Source organism: Myotis lucifugus, unplaced genomic scaffold, assembly GCF_000147115.1.
Source record: "Myotis lucifugus unplaced genomic scaffold, Myoluc2.0 scaffold_37, whole genome shotgun sequence".
Classification (NCBI taxonomy): Eukaryota; Metazoa; Chordata; class Mammalia; order Chiroptera; family Vespertilionidae; genus Myotis; species Myotis lucifugus.
The window spans coordinates 6,727,288-6,749,381 of record NW_005871085.1 but is presented as its reverse complement, the minus strand read 5'-3'; the positions used below and the strand labels follow the sequence as shown (position 1 = coordinate 6,749,381).

The window sequence follows — 22,094 nt, the reverse complement described above, 5'->3', positions numbered from 1 at the left end:
GTTCTTCTGGGTCTGACTAGATAAGTGAATCTAAGGCAACTGCACCAAAGACATGCTACCCATTACGCCAGCAGAAGCTGGTGAAAACCTCTCAAGACATTTTAAACCCAGAGAAATGTATGAAAAATATGTTAACCAAGCAAATGAAAACCAAACCTCCAAGGATAAAAATCTCCTCAGATTTAAAATTCAAGATACTCACTTTTCATTAATTCTGTGCATTATTAGAAAAAATAAAAAGTAACAAATGTAAAGATTTGTTTTATTTCTACTGGGAAAAGAGGAGGATAAATAGAACTGTTTTCCAATTTGCGCTCCACTGTTACACACATACCCACACGCATACAAAAAAATACACACACACCAAAAATACCCCAAACAAAAAACAAAACAAAAAGAAAACAAGAATTAAAAATCAAAACACCCTCAAACTGCACCAATACTTTGGATTTTGACCAAAAGAATAGATCCTGGGAGGAAGTGCAAAATGCAAAATCAAATGACCGAAAATGCTGAACAAACAGCATTATTAATATACAAAATATTATATTACTGAACTAGTAACAGTTGATGTTCTCCGTGTCTGTAAAACTTTGGAACCACATAGCTGATTTGTTAAATCTAGTCCATGCCAACTTCCGAAAACCAGAAAAGATTTTAGTTAGCTTCATTCTTTGATGCTTCATCAAAATTTTCTACAAGATCTGGAAAAAAAAAAGTAAATGAGTTAAAGATACAAAAAAAAGAGGTAAATAAAATTCCTAACTTCTAACCCCAATAAAACAAAGTTGTTGCTACTAGAATCAGTCTGAAAATATACAGGACAAGGAACAGAAATGAATTGGTGGCATTTCACTAATAATGCTTCATTTATCTGCTTAAACAGTAACCCAAAGGAAATTTTAGTCTTGTCTATATACATACTAAGGTGAACAGCATTTCCACATGTCAATCATAATTCCCACAGAAATATTATAACAATAGCTGTACAAATTTATAATCACAGTGGTTCCAAATTCATATGCAGGCAGCAAAGGTTTGTGTGACAATTTCTGATTCTAAATTCTAAATGAGAGGGCTTTTATTCTTTTTCATTAGATCATATCCACATCATTGTGAATGAATATTCACAAGCTCATCAGCAACAACAAACTAAGTCTTTATGCAATGACTTAAATGAGATCAGCAGTATGTTAAAAATCTCAAAACTACAGAAATGTCACTTACCTGGAACATCATCATCTTCCTCATCAATGTCTTCTGGTTTTGGTGCTTTGCTATCCAACACTGCAAAAATTTTATTTTAAAATTAGTCATTGAGAACAAAGACATCTACAGATACTTTATATTTTCTTCATGTCTAAATCTTACATAGTTGTTCAGAAAAAGCAAAATATTGTATAATCTAATGCCATATTTTTTACTTAATACTAAAATCAATAAAACTCTAACTTCATTAGACATACCCTAAATACAGCTGGCTATTTCAATGGGCACTGCATGTAAAACATATTAAAAATGGAGTAATGCAGATTAGTTTGAATAAAAAGACATAGTTAATTTATTCTCCAAATTAAAAAATCAACATTCAAGATTTTTTCATCTCCTGTGGTGTAAGAAAGTATCTATCTATGCAGTATGAGCACTGAAATAATAGGCTGTTTGATTTTTAGGAGTGACAAAACACATATGGGCCCGAATGGCATGGCTCATTGGTTGAGTGTCAAACTATGAACCTCGAGGGCACGGGTTCCATTCCTGATCAGGGCACATGCCTGGGTTTTGGGCTCGATACCCAGTAGAGGGCATGCAGAAAGCAGCCAATCAATGATTCTCTCTCATCATTGATGTTTCTATCCCTCTCCCTTCCTCTCTTAAATCAATAAAAATATATTAAACAAAACAAAACATTTTTATTAAAAAAAAAAAGACACATATGAAACCAAAACTATTTTGGAAATTCAGAATGTTTGGTTGCTACATTTATAGTACAATCAATAATACTAAACAAAAATATAATTCTGTGATAGCACTATGTTTTTTTTTTTAAATTGTATAGATAAGCATTTTATTCATATATCTTAACTGCATTTTTCCCAGGATATAAAATGTGATAGAGCAAACTCAAGGACGTGGGACTCAAATGACAATGGGGCAAAATTCAGAAACTGTTGCCTTTAAAGTTATGTTAATGATCATACTTCAATAAAGTGTTCATTATGTAGAACTTCTTTTCCCTTCTGTTTGGCCACCTACACACTCCATTTCTCAACCATAGAAGTAAATATGTCTAAAATCGGTGCTGGTTTTGATTAGCAATAGTGATGACATTAGCCTGAGTTCTAGCTCCTGGAAAGCAGAACTGTGATGATGCAGTGACTTGTGGGCAGTTAGGTCCCAACGTAACTCTCCTTGTCACCACACATCATCAATGATTTTGAGCCAAGACTTGTGCTCTAAATATAATACACCAGTTAAACACAGGTGTTCTGGAATACCTGCTCTGTCAAATGAAGGGGTGGGTGGAAGGGGAAAAGGAACAATGATTCTATCTTTAAACACAATAGATTTAAAACTATAAATGGTGCAAAACAATGTCAATGTATTTAATATCACTGAACTATACACTTAAAATGGTAAGTTTTATGTTATGTATATTTTACAACAATTTAAAAAGAAAACCTGTGTAGGTTCTGAAAACTATGTCCATGGGTTTCATAAGTTTTCACAACTGTCTAATAAATTTCTAGGTCCAACATGTAATCTGTTATACTTCTTTTTGCAACATAACTCCTATTAAACCTGCCTGCCTGAGGCCTCAGTAAGTCTCCATTCATCAGGAATTAGTAAAAAGCACTTATCCACAGAAATCTCCAGCTAAAAATAATATAGAGGAAAGTATGATGTAAGAATGGGTGTTAGACAAGAAGCCTGTGGAAAAGTCACTTGCTCCCAGACTGTGCATCTTTCTAGGAAGCGCAGAAAACCCTACCTCCTATCCCACGACTGGCCTTGTCCCCAGTCCTGAATAGTAGCCATAAGGGAAGTAAAGGTTGGTCGGCAGGAGTTACAAGGCCTCAGGGTCACACTGATTAACTGTCAGTTCCACCACTTTCTAGGATCTGGCACCATTCCAAACAGCTAAGGCTGGTGCAGCCACAAGTGGGTCTTCACTCTTGCCTCTAGTCTAGTCTGCAAGTAAGGTTAGGGGGGCTGTGCTGAGAGAGCACACAGCAGTTCAGAAGCTGCAAGAAGGCTGTGCTGTCTATAGTCACAGGTAACAGGATTTTGCACTAAAAATTGCCTTAATGTGAGAGAGGTATCCTATATAATAAAGAGGTAATATGCAAATTAGCCCTCATAAGATGGCTGCCTATGACCAGGCTGGCAGGGGGATTAGTGAGGGATGACCAAATTACTGAACAGCAGGCTGCGTGGGGCGACCAGGCTGGTGGGGGGAGGGCAGTTAGGGGTGACCAGGCTGGCAGGGGGGGCAGTTGGGGGTGATTAGGCTGGCAGGGTGGGCCAGTGAGGGGCGACTAGGTTGGTGGCGGGGGGGGGGGGGGCAGTTGGGGGTGATCAGGCCGGCATGCAGAGGCAGTGAGGGGCGATCAGGCCTGCAAGGGGTTGGGGGGTCAGTTGGGGCAACCAGGCAGGCAGGCAGGTGAGCGATTAGGAGCCAGGGGTTCCAGATTGGAGAGGGTGCAGGCTGGGCTGAGGGGACCCCCAACCAGTGCACAAATTTCATGCACTGGGCCTCTAGTTTCAAATAAGGGGCAAACTCAGAGCCACAGGCTACAGTTGTCTTCGACATTCTGTTTATAATACACCCAGGAGAAACCTCTATCTCTGCACATGAACTGAAATCAAACTTGGGTATCCTCTTACTCTCTCCAATAAGATTGTGAGCTCCCCTGTGGTCTTTATGTGTGTGTACTAGAGGCCCGGTGCACAAATTCCTGCACTGGTGGGGTCCCATTGGGTGGCTTGCAGGGATCAGGCCAAAATCCAGTCCAACGCCACCCGCAGCTCCTACCTGCTGCTTCTGCTCATCCTGGCCCCACTGTGCCTGCCTCGGGCTCATGCCCAATTAGTCCCGATCCGGAGAGGCTCATGCCGCCACAGCAGTGCTTGCCAGCCACGAGACATGAGTCTGGAGCCCTCCCGAGGGGAGTGGCCTGCAGGACTGGGCTGAAACCGACTCTCCGACATTCCCCAAGGGGTCCTGGATTGTGAGAAGTTGCAGGCCAGGCCAAGTGACCCCACCAGTGCACGATTGGGGCCGGGGAGGGACCATAGAAGGGCTCCAGGGCATGTCTGGCCCATCTCGCTCAGTCCCAATCAGCCGGACCCCAGCAGCAAGCTAACCTACCGGTCGGAGCATCTGCCCTCTGGTGGTCAGTGCACGTCATAGCATCTGGTCGACCGGTCGACTGTCTGCCGCCTGGTGGTCAGTGCACATCATAGCAAGCAGTTGAGTGGCCTTACCATATTACACTTTGATTGGTTGAACAGTTGACCAGTCACCAGACACTTAGCATATTAGGCTTTTATTATATAGGATAACCAGAATCTAACACAATGCCTGGTACAACACTATGTTCTTGCTGCCATTAATCAGAAGTATCAATTGACTGTTTATAAAATGTGGCCTGAAGATCCTGGCACTTACCTTTTAGGTAATTACTTTCAACCAAAATGTATTCAAATATTCCCTATGCCACACTGCATAATTATTAAAGAAACCAACTAAAAAATTTATGAAGCATACAAGTAACACTATAAAAGTAAAATATACATACAGGCAAATCCTTCTAGTAATGTGACACCTTTAAAAATCATTAGGTTCTTTAAGGTGGGGAAGAAAAGAGGTACTAAAATGAAATACCTACCTTGCCGAGGGAACTGTTCAGCTAACTTCCTAAGGCTTGTTAAGCTGTCAGCACCAAGCTGACTTAATATTCCAGGAAGCATTTCTGTGATTGGTTTGGCTTCTGCATGACCGGTAATTGCAAAGGTGTTAGCAGAAAGGGAAGCTTGGACTTTGGGATTGTTGAAATGAATAACTGTTCCATCATCTTTAATCATATTTACCTGTATGAACATGAAAGAAAATGTACTTCACAAAATAGGTACAACTAAAACAGTATCTTTAAAAAAAAACCAATTTAGCCAATTATGTTGTTTTTACTTGGTAGTTATGCATTGCAAAGGTAGCAATTATCTAAGTAGTGGACATGAGTGGAAAAAGACCCTAGCAACGAAGTAAAATGGTGTAGATAGCACAAATTACTAGGATGGTCAAAGAATCTAGATTTTAAATTCAGACTTCTATGAGAAAGAAATTCATACCCACATTAAAAAAAAAGTAATAATGAGTCAAGAACTGGCTTCTTAATGAAATAGCCATTATCTTACTCAGTACACTATCAAACTAAATTGGTCCAGATACCATTTGGTAGCCTCTTACTTAGGGGACAAGTTGTAGTGTATGGTAAAAATAACCATTGAAAATCCATAAAGAACACTCAGAAATTTAATCAATCAGGTGTTTCACTCCTTTGAACACTTAGTAAATTTATAAAATTTTCAACTTGTTATCATCATGTCATTCTCTGTGGAGGATTTTATCAGTTCCTCTAATTCTTTTTTTTTTTTTAAATATATTTTATTGATTTTTTACAGAGAGGAAGGGAGAGAGAAAGAGAGAGAGAGAGTTAGAAACATCAATGAGAGAGAAACATCCATCAGCTGCCTCCTGCACACCTCCTACTGGGGATGTGCCCGCAACCAAGGTACATGCCCTTGACTGGAATCGAACCTGGGATCTTTCAGTCCGCAGGCTGACGCTCTATCCACTGAGCCAAACCAGCTAGGGCAGTTCCTCTAATTCTTAAGTGCTGCTTCTCAACAACCTTCAATAACCTTGTAAATGTGAAAGAAGCTCTCCCACCCACTGGCCTGGCCACCTGAACATGCTTATCAATTACTGGGAAACCTTTAAAGCCATCCTCACATTCTTTCTATATGAACTGACTATTTCAGATTTGATTTAATCCATAGTCTGAGTCTTATTGAGAAGGACGGTTGAGCATGTGCTATTTAAAATGTTATTTTTCTCTCACTCGTGCACTTTCTGTTTTAGTAGAACTGAATTTGCATAGGTTAAGTGTGTAAAGAATGTGCTTCCACTATGTAGTTGGCTCCACTGGGTAAGTTACCTTGGTGGTAACATGCTTATATAAAAGGTTAGGAGAGTTAACTCTTGGCTACTTTAGAAGCATTTCATGATCCATCCAAAAACTGCCCTTGTCACAATCAAGCAGAGATGCTGAGTGTTCTCCATGGTCAGTGGAGTGGGCTTTTCTTCCTCAGAGGTGATCACCACCACTGATAGACAGCACCAGAAAGGTAGGGGAAGAAAGGGGTGTCTAAATTTCAGGCAAGACCTGGAACACAGAGAAAATAAAGGCAAATACCCTGGAAAACTATAACTTAAACCCACAAATAATTTCCCAAAATATGTTTTTCTGACAAAAATCACTATTTCAATTCTATACCCTTCCCTCTCAGTATTGTAGTTAAGAGTCTATTTCATATATATATATATATATATATATATATATATATATATATACATATTTTCTTAGCCCAATGCACAAAATTCGTGCAAGAGTAGGCATTCCTTCCCCGGCTGCTGGCATTGGCTTCCCTCCAGCACCCGGGACCAGGGCTTCCCTCTCAGCCTCGGCTTCATCCAGAAGGACATCCAGTCTAATTAGCATATTACGCTTTTTACACACACACACACACACACACACACACACACACACATACACTAAAGGCCCGGTGCATGAAAATTCGTGCACTGGTGGGGGGGTGGGGGTGGGGGATGGTGGTCCCTCAGCCCGTCCTGCCCCCTCTCACAGTCCGGGAACCCTCAGGGGATGTCCTACTGACAGCTTAGGCCCGCTCCCCATGGGGATCGGGCCTAAGCCGCAGTCTGGCCTCCCTCTGCGGGAGGCAACTGGCCAATCAGGGGAAGGCGATGTCCCCATCACGCCTCTGATGCTGCCACTGCCGGCCACCACAGCTGCCTGAGCCTAGGCCCAGCCCTCGTTGCCTGAGCCTCAGGCTGGCCCTGGCAGCGGCAGCCGCCATCCGCATATTTTACATCCTGATATTGGTCTTTGTAGTCTGAAATACATTGTTTGAGTTTAGTGTAAAAAGCAAGATGAATTCCACCTCAGATTGTGAAATGGAGATGAATTTATTAATGGTTGTTTTAAATGGGGTTTGTATAAAAAATGTAGTTTCATGAATAAAAACATCCAGAAAGGGGTGGAGAGTTTAGTTAATTTTAGGAGAGGATAAAATACTAGAAGTTAAATAGGCCAGAATATTTTGTTTCTAACATTCCTTCCTCTCTACTGAGCAAATGACACAGTTATATAAGGCTCCTAGACACAAGCTATTAGAAACTATCAAAGGATGAAATTGTTGGGCTGATTAGACACCTCCCCCACCCTTTTAGAGGTAAAAGAAGGGCTAAGGAATCTGTTAAATTCACAAAGCAAACTGCATGTATTTTATATGGAGAATTCACATTTTCCAGCAATTTTACTGATGTTTGGTCTAAATAAGTCATACAATCTACATACAGTATAAGAACGAGTAGACAAGTAAACAAAAACTATTAAACTAGCTACTATACCCTTTTTCAATTAAACAGCTCCTTTATATCAAAATGTGTTTCTTTTTTCCCACTTAACAGGTAGTTGAAAGGATGCTACTTGAACAATGGAGGAGGCATTTTTGAGACCCCAGTCCAAATGCCCTTGCTCTTATTTTTGGTTTTAACAATATGGACACATCGTGTATTTACCAGGAAATATTTTGTCCTTTCATACTTAGTGCATTTATATATGCAGTTTTCACTTTTTAGAAAAACCTTGTCCTGCTTTCCACCTTGAAAATTCTCATTTAGCCAAGTCTTGGGTCAGATGCTCCTAAACTTAAGGTGATTTATGCACATTCTTTACTTTGTGGGTATGACAACTAAATAGAATTGTCATAGTATAATCATGTTTGCAAGTTTTTACCTTATCAGAGACTAGAGGCCTGGTGCATGAGATTCGTGCACTGGGGGTGGGGGTGGGGGTCCCCTCAGCCCGGCCTGAGCCCTCTCGCAGTCTGGGACTACCTGGGGGATGTCCGTCTGCTGGCTTAGGCCCAATCCCCCCTATGAATCATGCCTAGGCCGACAGTCGGACATCCCTCTCACAGTCCAGGGTTCTCGCAGTCCAGGACCCCTTGCTCCTTACCGCCCGCCTGCAGAGGAGGCGGGAGAGGCTCCCATCACTGCCACTGCGCTCTCCAGCCGCAAGCCTGGCTTCTGGCTGAGTGGAACTCCCCCTGTGGGAGTGCACTGACCACCAGGGGGCAGCTCCCGCATGGAGTGTCTGCCCCCTAGTGGTCAGTGCACATCATAGCAACCAGCTGTTCCGCCGTTTGGTCAATTTGCATGTTAGGGTTTTATTACATAAGATGAACTCCTTGATATCAGAGACCATGCCTTACTAGACTTAGCAAGTATCCAGCACATAAGAGTCACTCAAATTTGCTGAATGGACACCACCTATTCAATTTAATCTAAATCATGGATCCTGTCAGACCTCAACTCCCAAAATAGTAAATGAGGGGGCATCTCAAGGTTTAGAAATAGCACCACTAATAACCCCAATGATGCCCAGAATCCTCTGAGCTATATCTTTAGTCTGACTTTTCCTATTGTTCTGATCTTTCAAAATTAGCCTGACTGTCCTACAGAATTTAGGGCCAGTTTAAGTCATTCCTCACAACTGCTACTATCAAAACTTAAAAAACCCCTGCCTTTTCTGGCCTCCTATAGGCCACACATATTAATTCCAGCAGCCTCCTATCTGGCAAATCTCATGCTTGTTTTATTCTTACATAGCAGTTTTTATAGCTATCGGAGGCTCACAAAGTTATACTTGACTCCATAGCACTTGCTGACAATGGCCCTCAGTTCAGAGAGGAGGTTTAAATTTTTCTGCTATGTGATTTTTTTGTATCCAAGTCCCCACTAGGCCAGGTAGCTCCAGTTGTGAAAACTGACAGTTGTCTTAAAATCAAGTTTTATTGCCACCCCTTCCTATAGTGGCATTAAATGTTTATCAGAAAATCCATGTTATTGTCTTCCTCCTACATCTTAATGGGGTGAAATAATATACATTTTAATAATAAGGCACATAAATATCTGGGGTTTTGTGAGTCTAAGGGATGTGATATTTTGAGGATTATGGGCTTTGCACACCCATAAGTCAGTATCTTTCTCATTCAATCCTTCTAAGCTCAGCACCTACTTATTTCTAAAGATTTATATTAAGTATAACCTATTCTTTTTGATATAAGCTAAAGCAAACAGCTGTCATACTATATGTTATGCTGGGATCATTTTCTCTTATGCTCTGGTGGCAAGAGTCTGATGAGATGACTTCTCTATAGCAATACTGTAGATAGTGTAAAATGGCATACCCTTTCTGAAAAACAATTTGGCAGTATCAATGAAGAGTTCTAAAAATGTTTATGCTCTTTCAGCCAGTAATCACATTTTCAAGAATCTATTTGAAGGAAATCAGAAATGAAGGTAACTATTTATATACCTAAGAGTCCAAGAATGTGATTTTTTTATTATCAAAGCATTACAATGTATAGTAAAGAAATGTTAAATAATAATATATTCACATATTGGAATATGTGCAGACATCCAGGTTGGTGATTTAGAAGAATATTTTGATGTGAAACAATTTTTATAATATAATGCTATTCGGGGAAAAAAGGATTCCATATTGTACATCTAGCTAGTCTCAGATACGTGTATGTATATGTATAAAAATATATGCATACAAAATTGGAAAGAAATACTAGACTAATAGTAGTTATTTCTGGGTAATGGTACTATGATCGAATGTTAGTAACTTTTTCATGTTTTCTATATACCCCTAATTTTCTACAGTGACATATTTTTATATTGAGGGGGGGAAAGCAAATTTAAAACAAAAGACATTCATCAATAGATGAATAGATAAAATGTGATATTATCCATACAATGGAAAATTATGCAACTATAAAGGGAGTGAAGTTCTATACATGCTACAATATGAATGAACCTTGAAAACATTATGCTAAGTGAAATAAGCAGATATGAAAGAACGAATATTGTGATTCCACTTATATGAAATATCTACAATAGTCAAATCAGAGACAGAAAGTAGGTCAGAGGTTATCAGGGGCTAAGGGAGAAGGAAACAGGGAATTATTGCTTAATGGGTACAGAGTTCTGTTTGGGATAATGAAAAACTTTGGAAATAGATAAAGGTGGTAGTTGCACGACATTGTAATTGTAATTAAAGCCAATGAATTGTACACTTAAAATGATTTAAATGGTAAAATTTTATATTATGTTATATACAGGGTAGGGCAAAAGTAGGTTTACAGATATTTGTATGGAAAATAATACAATAAGAATAAATAATTAATAAGAATAAATTCTGTGTTTGACATACACTACAAACCTACTTTTGCTCAACCGTGTGTGTGTGTGTGTGTGTGTGTGTGTGTGTGTGTGTGTATATATATATATATATATATATATATATATCACAATAAAATATAGCAAAAGTGGGAAATTAAAAGATAAAGTATGGCTGCTATGGAATGATAAGGTGACCGGGCACGGTACATCCCTTTTACTCTCCTATATTCAGAGCTGGCACCTGAGGCTCTAATTGGAGGAAGAAAAAATTGTGGAAAGGGTTAACCAATAACTTTAAAAATAGGCAACTTGGTTAATAAATAATCATTATAACCCACAATATGAGGTTATAATAATAAATGTATTGTAGCAAAGCAATTTAAGCTAAGGGCAGCAGAAGTACAAAAGTGTTGATTCCTAGAAGATAGGGAAGAGTTCATAGAGACAGAATTATAGCCTAGAAGCTAAATGTAACAGTAAAATTCTATGAAGCAACTAGGCCATCTTAAGCAGAAATTCAGATTTTTGGTGACATTGTTCATCTAACAATTTTGATAAAATAAATTGTTTCTGAGAAATGGAACCACTGCTACTGTTGATAGATTAATGTTATCAGGGGAAAAAAAGTGACAGCACAGTCACTATATCCAACAAGATTACCAAATAAGAAGCACATCCACATATCTTCAAATATCATAGAACTTAAAACACTTCCAGAAATTTAGTTCTGGGTTACACTCTTGGAATTCATCTAGGAATGCCTTCCTAAAACCTGGCTTTGTATGAAAACAGTCTCTGACACTCCCCTGCCCTTTACTCTTTGACAGCTTTGGATTTCTCTACCTTTGGTAACATATAAAAGAAATCTATATATGATTATAATTATTAAACCAAATCAACAAGCTAATGCATGCATAAAAGACCAGAGAAGCTTGTCTCAATCCAAATAGTCATTCAGTTTTTAAAGTTTCTCAAGAGGACTTAAATTAAGCTTTGGAAAGGGAGAAAAATCACTGATACTGACAGCTTAGGAAGTAAGGTTTGAACTTAACTTGGTAAAAGTGCACGCCGAAACCGGTCTGGCTCAGTGGAAAGAGCGTCGGCCTACGGACTGAAGGGTCCCGGGTTCGATTCCGGTCAAGGGCATGTACCTGGGTTGCGGGCACATCCCCAGTAGGAGGTGTGCGGGAGGCAGCTGATCGATGTTTCTAACTCTCTATCTCTCTCCTTTCCTCTCTGTGGAAAATCAGTGAAATATATTTAAAAAAAAAAAAAAAAGTGCAACTAGTTTGTGAGTGTTGGAAGACAGCATGCATGCACGTGAACACAAATGGTGCATGTGAGAGTGTGTACATACCCATTATGTACCATTAATTTTGTGTGTGATGTTCTGGAGCTATGACTCTTCAAGAAGTTAGAATTGTACTGGCAATACCAACAATTCAGTTTAATAAATACTATAATAAAAGTCAAAACAGGACATTACAGGAAAGATATCTAACCCTTCTTTGCATAAATATGTATATGTGCTACCAGGAAAGTTTCTGAGAGGAAATAACACCTGCATTAAGACCTGAGAAAGAAGAAATCACAACAATAATGAGGTACCATCTCACACCTGTCAGAATGGCTACCATCAACAAATCAACAAACGACAAGTGCTAGAGAGGATGTGGAGAAAAAGGAACACTCGTGCACTGCTGGTGGGAATGCAGACTGGTGCGGCCACTATGGAAGACAGTGTGGAGTTTCCTCAAAAAGTTAAAAATAGAACTCTCATTTGACCCAGTGATCCCACTTCTAAGAATATATCCCAAGAAACCAGAAACACCCATCAGAAAGGATATATGCATCCCTATGTTCATAGCAGCACAATTTACCATAGCTAAGATTTGGAAACAGCCTAAGTGCCCATCAGCAGATGAATGGATTAGAAAACTGTGATACATATACACAATGGAATACTATGCTGCTGTAAAAAAGAAGGAATTCTTAACATTTGCAACAGCATGGATGGAACTGGAGAGCATTATGCTAAGTGAAATAAGCCAGTCAATGAAAGAAAAATACCACATGATCTCACTCATTTATGGATAATAAAGGCCATTATAAACTGATGAACAAAAATAGAGACAGAGCAGCATCGAACAGACTGTCAAACTACAGCGGGAAGGCCGGGAGGGTTGGGGGATAAGCATAACCTATGGACACAAGACACTGGGGGGTAGCAGAGGCCAGGGGAAGGTCAAGGGGGAAAAAAAAGGAGACAGTCCTAACCGGTTTGGCTCAGTGGATAGAGCCTGCAGACTGAAGGGTCCAGGTTCAATTCTGGTCAAGGGCATGTACCTTGGTTGCATGCACATCCCCAGTAGGGGGTGTGCAGGAGGCAGCTGATCGATGTTTCTCTCTCATCGATGTTTCTAACTCTATTCTCTCCCTTTCTCTCTGTAAAAAATCAATAAAATATATTTTTTTAAAAAGGAGACATATGTAATACTCTTTGTAATACTTTAAGCAATAAAACAAAATTTTAAAAAATAAGCTACATGAGAATAAAATGAATTTGGAAAAAATTAAAAAAAAAAAAAAAGGAAAAAGACCTGCGAAAGAAAAAATAGCAATGTCCTCCGAAACAATGAAGGGCATTTCTTTTATCTATAACTAGAGGCCGGTGCATGACTTCGTGCACTGGGGGTGAAGAGGGTTCCCTCAGCCTGGCCTGTGCCCTCTCACAGTCCAGGACCCCTTGGGGGATGTCCGACTGCCAGCTTAGGCTCAGGGAGCAGGCCTAAGCTGGCAGTCAGACATCCCCTCAGGGTTCCTTAGTGCTGCTGCGGAGGCGGGAGAGGCTCCCACCACTGCAGCTGTGCTTGCCAGCTGTGAGCCCGGATTCTGGCTGAGCGGCACTCCCCCTGTGGGAGCGCATTGACCACCAGGGACCAGCTCCTGTGTTGAACATCTGCACCCTGGTGGTCAGTGTGCATCATAGCAACTGGTTGTTCTGCTGTTCGGTTGATTTGCATATTAGGGTTTTATTATATAGGATGGTGAAAATAATGAATTCTGCATGGGCGGTGCTCAATAATACAGGATATTCGGCAGGTACTTCCCTTTCTTTGGTAAGTGGTACCACACATAGTAATGACATAATTAAATCTAACTTATGGCAGTGAAAATTTATACATTGGTTATTGTCAGAAATGGAATCATTAGGTGAAGTAGATCTAGATGGTTACATTATAACTAATTGATGCTATGATAATTTTTTAGTGTCTTTTGAAAGAAACAATCTCTGGTTTCATATTTGAGAGTAGTATCATCAAAATATAATAAAATGATTTAAAAATATTTAACCAATAATATTTGAAAGAGGACTAGTAAAATAGCTAGTCTATGAAAAGTTATTGCTAGAGCTTCTTGGCTAAGGTAATAATTAGAGAGACTTATATAGCAGAATAGTGCTCTTATGGGAAAAAAAGTCCATCGTATTTGAAGAAATCTTGGGGTTTCTTTATTTCTATATTATTAGAAAAAAATCTTGTTTTACCTTAAAATTCAAGAGCAGCTCCATAATTTTGTCATATATGCAAATACTTTCAGTCTGAAAAGTCTGATAAATTCATTAACTATCTACTAAAATCATTTTTTGGACAAGCATCCAATTTTATACAATAAGTAAATTCAACAGCTACAGTCCTTCAAAGATATCTGAGTGACAATATCAGATTCTCCTAAGGTGATATTTTATATTTGAAAAGTGTGGCTAATTATTTGTGAATGTGCTATTTGTCCACATAATTTAATAATCTACAAAGTGATCATACCTCTTCAATACCAGCTATATTATTGACAGCCAGTTTTTTTAGAGAACTCTGAAGTTTTTTGTCATCAGCTGTAGCTGTTCTATGTACCACCTTCTTCTTTCTGCGAGCTGTACCCTGAAAAATAACCAAACAGAAGGGTTAGCGCGCCTTGCATCTGGCAACTGCAATCACATGTCTTCCTATCCACAGTACTCTGAAATCCACATCAGAAATTGCTGACTTAACAGTAACGATTAATAATGCTCAGAATTGTGTTTGTCAGCCTAATCCAGATTTTTGAAGGCTAGTTCTAGCCAGTTCTTATTCTTTCCAATATTCAGCCTTTATCATTTAAACAGTTTTCTAACAAAAGTTTTCTAATAAAAAATAACTTATAACTTCAAGATAATTTAGTGTGCCTTATAACTACTTTTTTACAGTACCTATCACACCCTGACAATAAAGTCTAAAAATAGTCTGAATCTTTGGAGATTATGACAATATTAAGAACCAAATGCCTACTATGTGAGTGTTCTAGAGTCCTAGAATCCAGGAATGAAAAACATCAGGTTCTTACCTTAAGGATATATATTGCAGTGGAAAGATAATAAATATTTATTTATTAAAGTAAAGAAATATATAAACAAACTAGATCATTTCAAAGGGGATAAGGGTATTAAGAAAACACAGTGATAGGAGTATTGTGTGGGAGCTAAGCACTATTTTATTAGAATGCTAAGGGAAAGCCTCTTTGAAAAGGTGACATATGAGCAGAGACCCATGGGAAGTTCTAGGGCAGTGGTTCTCAACCTTCTAGCCCTTTAAATACAGTTCCTCATGTTGTGACTCAGCCATAAAATTATTTTCGTTGCTACTTCATAACTGTAATGCTGCTACTGTTATGAATCGTAATGTAAATATCTGATATGCAGGATGGTCTTAGGCGACCCCTGTGAAAGGGTTGTTCAACCACCAAAGGAGTCGCGACCCACAGGTTGAGAACCGCTGCTCTAGGGGAAGACTGATCCAAGCAGAATGAAACAAGAGTGAAGCTGTTGTGTCTAAAGAGAGAAAACAGGCCAGTATGGCTAGGGCAGAGTGAACAACAGGAAAGGAGGAAGAAAATGAAATCAGAAAGATAGGTAAGGACTAGGCCAAGTAGCCTAGAATACAGGAAGGAGTTAGGTTTTATTCCAATTGCAATAGAAAGCCATTGAAAGGTTTTAATCATGGAAATGACTTGATCTGATTGATAATTTTAAAAGATGACTGAGGTTGCTATGGAAAATGAACAATAATGAGATTAATCAGGAAGCTACTATTGCAGTCCCGGTAAGAGCTGAGGAATGTGGCAGTGGAGATGGGGAGAACTCAGACTGTCAGAAGAACCAACAGGACTTGCTGATGGCTTGGATGTCAGATATGAGGAAAAAAGGAATCTAGAATGATGCTTAGAAGTTTGGCCTAAGCAAATAGGCAGAAAATTATACTATTTACTAAGATAGTTAAAGCTCATTTCTAAACCCATACTTTGAAATTCTAAATATATTTTTCCATTGAAAAACAATAGAAAATAATGGGTAAAATTCTTGGGCCAATTTATAAAAATGAAACTGAAAGCAGAGCCGAAATACTAACAAAGCAGCCCAAGCCTTGAGGGCTAAACCTTTCTGAGACCTGGCAGGAGCGAGGGGAAAGGAATGGAGGCTTCAATCTCGGAGTAGCTCCTAGAGTAGCACTCAGCCTTATTGAGGGTGGGCAGGGGCTTCAGTTTCAGCAACTCCAGTGGGAGTGGAAGCGAGCTCTGTGAGTAGCAGCAGAGATTGTGATAAAATCCAGCTGCTGAAGGATGGACCATGAGTAACTACATAGATGGTCATTTATTTGTGAAACATTTCTGACTCAGGAATAGCTTAATTGCTTGCTGGATACCTCAACTCAAATGATCCTCAGACACCTCAAATTCAACATGTCTAAAAGCTTATCAGTCCATCAAACAATTCTTCTTATATGTCCTACGTTTTGTAGCTGGTTGTACCACCATATATCCAGTCTCTAAAGACAGAAATCTGGAGCTTATCCCAGACTCCTCTCTCTCTTCTTCATCCCCCATATTCTATCCGTCAAGTCAATTCCAACCCCTATATTTGTGTCTCACATATTATAGCAGCAGCCTCTTGACTGTTCTCCCCTATGCAAACTTCTATTTCATTCAATTTTCCACACGCCAGCAGTTACTTTTCTAAAATGACTGTTATTTCCTTCTTAAAGTCCTTCAATAGTTGCCCCTTGCCTCTAGGATAAAATCCTCAGCTCCTAGAATTGCATATAAAACTATAATCCAACCTTAAATTATATACTCTAAATCAGGGGTCCTCAAACTACGGCCCTCGGGCCATGTGCGGCCCACCAAAAACATTTATCCAGCCCGCCGGGTGTTTTTGCCACCGCTGCCTGTTGCTTAGCAGCCGACTAGTTTTTTTTTAAACTATAGTCCGGCCCTCCAACGGTCTGAGGGACAGTGAACTGGCCCCCTGTTTAAAAAGTTTGAGGACCCCTGCTCTAAATTCTAGCTGTACCAAACTAAAGCAAAACATCCCATTAAAACACCATATTACCTTAGCATCCTTTGTGCCTTTACATGTGTGAAAATGAAAATCTCTTTTTAATCTACTCACTTACCCTGTCACCTGTCTACCTAGCGATAAATTTTATTTATTCTTCATATCTCAGCTCAGTGATTACTTCCTTATCTCTCAGGGGCAAGAATACCCTGTACTTCATTTTAACATTTATTACTCTACAGTGTAATTGTGAGCATGTCTCTCTTTCAAGTTGAGCTGTGTCAAGAGAAGGAAACTTTAACTTGTTTATATTCTGTGCTATGCACATAGTAGGTGCTCAATAAACTAGTTAAATGAAAAAAATGTGCCAACCACCTTGTTTAAAATATATATAATAGTGATGTGCTGTATCAAGCTTTTCTAGGTACTAATGGTATCACTATGAAAAGAGAAAGTACTAGTCACTTCTTCCCTTTACCCTCTTCTGTCCCCATTCCCAGGAGCTGTGGTTATCATCTAAGTAAATGACACAGTTCAGCTGCTACATAGTATCCTACCTATCCTTCCCAGGTCTGATGTAAGCACTATTCTTGCTTTTCCTTTTGCAAAGATTGTGCTGGGCAGAGATAAGGGTAGAATGTTCTCCTTGAGCCTAGGGACAGAGCTGAAGGGGAATCAAAGACGTTCAGTGCTCAGAACTAGCTCTTCCTTAGGCTTCAAAGTACATGGAATAAGAATGCTCATGTTCACACAGACAGGAATTTGGGAGGAAAATCTAGCACTGAACAAAATGTTACAATCAACTGGAATATCTTCAGTTAACCACTTGTAAACCAAACTGTAGCAGAAAGAGTATCCAGCACATTTGGGATGTCCTGAAGGTGAATCTAACATAATAGCTACCAGCCCCGGCCAGTGTGGCTCAGTTGGCTGGGCATTGTCCTGTACACCAAAAGGTTGCCGGTTCAATTCCCAATCAGGGCACATGCCCAGGTGGCGGGCTCACTCCCCGGTAGGGGGTGTACAGGAGGCAGTCAATGTTTCTCTCTCTCCCTACAAATCAATAATAAATCTTTAAAATAATAATAATAGCTACCATTTATTAAGTATCTACTCTGTGCCAGACACCAGGTTAGGTGTTTTATAAATATTACTCTAATTTTTTGGAGCATCCTATGTAGGACTATTTCTCTTTTGCAGATGTAAAAATGGAAGCTTAACAAGTTTGGGTAGCTTTTTCCTGTAACTACCAGATGTTAAGAGGATTCAAACAAAGGTGGCTATTTTCATTACACCACCAGAAAGAGAAGTCTTCTGGTTATCTACTTTAGATCTTGACAAATTACTTTCAAATTGGAATGTGGTTTGATCTTGATTATTGAAAAGATTTTAGATTTTCAATAACCACAAATCCAAATAATAATAATATCTGATAATAATACATCCTCCTACCAATTTTTTTTATGCCACACTCACCTTGCCCCCTATCCGGACCTGAGCCTGAAGTTTGGCTAACTTTTCTTGATTCATGCTGTTGGTAAATCTAGGGGGGGGAAAAATAGATTTGTTAAAGTTACTGTTTTACCAAAATAAAATAACTGTTTATGCAACAGTACCTTCTGGTTCACTGAGTTTGCAGCACTCATTACCACCATGATCATATTAATACTGCCTATATTCTTAATAAATATTAATAACTTTTTCTAGCTTCATAAACCAGATATTAAAAGAACAAAAATTAAATAATACCACGAGGGAGCCGAATATGCAAATAGAATGGGATTCAAAGTTACCTATTTGAAGGTCCCTCCTTAAATGCATGATTCAAGTAAAACCTAACCAATTACAAAATCTCTGTAGGCAAGCCAGTTTTCCCTCAAAGATTTTTACAGCAGAGAGCTGTTACCAAATGTTATTAGCACAACCTTTAAGTAGATGTTTTTCTCCCAAATCACATTCTGTATTCCTTGTAAGCCATAAATAAAAAACAAACCAACAAAAAAAGCTGGGCAAGGAAAAAAATTCAACAATAGACTGTCTAGCTGTCAAGATATGAGGTACTCATGTCCTCTATTCAAGGTCAGATGGTATGTTAATAACAAGGTATGAGAACCAGATTTTTAGAGGTTCAGTGCTTCTGCAGCACTTTCCAGAGTTCATTCAATACTTTGCAGTGATATAATATGTCATACTTATCAAGATATGCTTGCATACAGGGCATAATGCCTCACTGCACAATTTGACAAAAAACATATCTCTGCTACATTAATACTAAAATTTTGGGGGGGAGAAGGTGAAGAGACTCTTAATAAAGCCCTTTAAGGCTAAACTTAATTTTGAAAATTCTAAGAACATTATAAAGTCATGAATCCTAGTCTGGTCAGTGATATTCATACTAAGGAAAAAAGTTCTTAAGTTTATAATGAACCATAACATTCCACACTATATAAACAAATAAAAGCCAATGTTAAAGCCTTGTTTTACTTGTTCTGTGGATCAACAGATCATTACTGAGATGTGAGAGATGGCATAAAGTACAAGCCTTTTTTTGGCCAATTCTCTAACCTCTTTATAATCATCATTCAGATGAAAAAGACTGTTTTCTTCATTTGAGAAGTGAAACATTCCATATTCCATATTCTGACACTGTACTTAGGCACTAACCTGTATATATATCTCTGCTTTAAGGCCAAATAAAGTCCAGTTTCCAAATAACATTTTTTTACATTAATTCAGAATTTATTTACAGTCTTCATTTTCCCAGTTGCGCAGCCTAGTCAAATAACATTTAGAATTTATGATTCCTTAAATCTTCGCTCAGCACTGAATCACAATGTTCAAGCAGCTAAAAACAATCTCTTATACGAGGAAGTGTGATTAGAATATAAAATCAGAGATCTTTAGTGTGTCATACACTTAAATTTGCTGACGTAAATCCCAATCTCTATGCTCAAAATCTACAGAAAAGGACCAATATTCACTTTTCTCAAAGGAATTGGCTATGAAGATGTAGTGAACCAACAAAGAGCTAAGGACTTTTTTGACCAAAAAAAGGGGCTAAGTGAAACTATTAGAACTAGACATAGGGTAAATAAACCTTTTGGGACGCCTCTGCATTTTCAAGTGACAACCCCCAAGAGATGGAAGAGAAGAGACAGAAATCAAGATAGAGAGTCCTGACTTGTCTGAAACAAAAGCAACAAAATTAACTATATCAATGTGCACAATAAAAGAATAGATTCCATTTTAGGTAATCAGGACAACAGAGAACTTGTTCTCAAGGAGTATCTCAGGAAAAAAAAAGCATATTAGGGAGGTTGGAAGCTCAAAGGGGTAGGGGAAGAAGGGGGGTCCTTTGTCTATTAGCGGGTTGGGGTGTATGGAATTCAAGTAGGAAAAGAGGAGTGGTCTGTCTATGAGAAATGTCAAGCTTAGAAATGTAAACCTTAAAGATCACCTGGCTTACTTCCCTATTCCTCAATCAACCTGTAATTTATTGTCTTGTATGTAAGGCTGTCTCAAATACTTGCAAGCAGCAGCAGGGTAAAAATTATGAACAGTTCACCTCCCTTCCAATTTCATAGATTTGCAAATGAGGGCCGAGTAGGGAGAAGACATTTTCTAGGCCCAAAAGGGAGAAGTAACTTCCTAAGGGCATATGATCCTCGAGCTCTTCCTTGGGGACCCTAGAATCCTTCAGCCTTTTCCTTACGGACTCAAGAAAGGGTATCAACAATGAGGTTATACTCAATATTTATTGAGTGTCTAAGTTCCTAACATTATAATAGGCATTTTCACATACATCATGTTTACACAGAGATATAATAATTTCAGCCCTTAGTCCCGACTTTTTTTTTTTTTTATCGTGTTGGGTTTCTCTAAGAGAAGCATAAGCTTTGCCATCAGAAGAATCAAGGTTCTACCAATCAGGGTTTCGGAAAGGTATTTCACTTCTCTGAACCTGTGACTCTTCTGCACTAGAAAAAGTGTTAACGCCACACACTTCAAAGCGTGCTGTTCATGGTTAAAGGTTATCAATAGCACAGGGTATGACTCACAGTAGATTCGCAAAAACTGGTAACTATTGTTACCAATCCCGAGGGGACAGCTACGGCATAGTCAGTGAAAGGACGCGGGACAGGAAGTTGAAACCACCATCACTAGCGATGTCACACTGTGTCAGTCGGTCCACCATCCACCTCCTGACAGCCTACTACGCATCCAGAAGTGGGATGGGGCTCTCAAAGCCCGCCGGGCAGTGTCCCGGATCGGGAGCCCGACTGGCAAACAGTTGCTGCCATTAGGAGGTGCAGAGCGCTGCCACGCAATTCGGTCCGGGCGGTAGGGGGCCGGGGCTGCAAACCTCAGTTTCCCTTTCTGCTGGGGAGAATCAAATGCGATGACAACGGACTGGCTGTGCACAGCTCCAAGCTCACAACACTGTTTGGATAATGGAGTCACCGGACAGAGGCGGGGGATCACCCGCCTCCTGGGGCCGGATCTGGGCGGCAACAGCCCGGGCCCGCTCGCCCCCACAGAGGGGGGTGGTGCTGGGGACCTTCCCTCAGGTGCCGACCCCCAGCCGCGCCGCCGGTAACCGACAGGCCAGGCTAGCCGCCTCCGCCCCCACTTCGCGCGCCACGGCGGAAGTGGCAGCCCGAGAGGTTGGCGGGTGTCGGAAGAAGAGGGCGGGGGGAGACCGTGCGCAGCGGCCTATGGCCGTGGAGTGGCGGGACCGCCGGGGGTCTCACCTGAAGCAGGGAGAGTCCTCCAACACCGGCACGCGGCAAGAGCAAGATGGCTGCCTCAGCCCAGACAGAGAAAGACGACGGAGGCGGCGGCGGCGGGAGCGGGGTCCACGTGATACAGCCAGCCCTCACCAGAGCAACCTATCCGGGGAGAGCGAGGGCGAACTACAGGGCCCAGCCTGCTCTGCGCCTCCCAATGGAAAGGTGACAGGTGCGGGTGGCCGCGGTGCATTCTGGAGCTTGCAGTCTCCCAAGCTTTCCATTGTGTTGGTGCCTGCGATAGGTAGGGAGCCTAATAAAAGCGCAGTGTGTATTTTTGTTTGGGTGTGTACTTTGTCAGATGTCTTTTACTAGATATTAAGTATGCACTGTCGTACTCAACTAGTCCCCACTTAGGAGGCGAGACAAGACATTTTGATCT

General features: G+C 40.0%; 1 protein-coding gene across 4 annotated transcripts; it reads right to left on the bottom strand.

Annotated features, from left to right (window-relative positions):
• Positions 1 to 244: 244 nt before the first annotated feature.
• Positions 245 to 21,815, bottom strand: BTF3L4 (basic transcription factor 3 like 4). Of its 4 annotated transcripts, none has more exons than XM_006087317.3 (6): positions 21,677 to 21,815; positions 18,402 to 18,468; positions 14,383 to 14,496; positions 4,893 to 5,094; positions 1,228 to 1,287; positions 245 to 704 (listed from the first exon to the last, which is right to left on the bottom strand). In XM_006087317.3, exons 2-6 carry the CDS (start codon positions 18,453 to 18,455, stop codon positions 658 to 660), a joined length of 477 nt encoding a protein of 158 aa, XP_006087379.1. In that variant the 5' UTR covers positions 18,456 to 18,468; positions 21,677 to 21,815; the 3' UTR covers positions 245 to 657. The 4 variants fall into 4 exon arrangements, with proteins under 4 accessions (XP_006087379.1, XP_023608539.1, XP_006087381.1 ...); XM_023752771.1 differs by lacking the exon at positions 21,677 to 21,815 and adding an exon at positions 20,984 to 21,125; XM_006087319.3 differs by lacking the exon at positions 18,402 to 18,468 and having other exon boundaries at positions 21,677 to 21,808.
• Between the last annotated feature and the right edge of the window lie 279 nt (positions 21,816 to 22,094).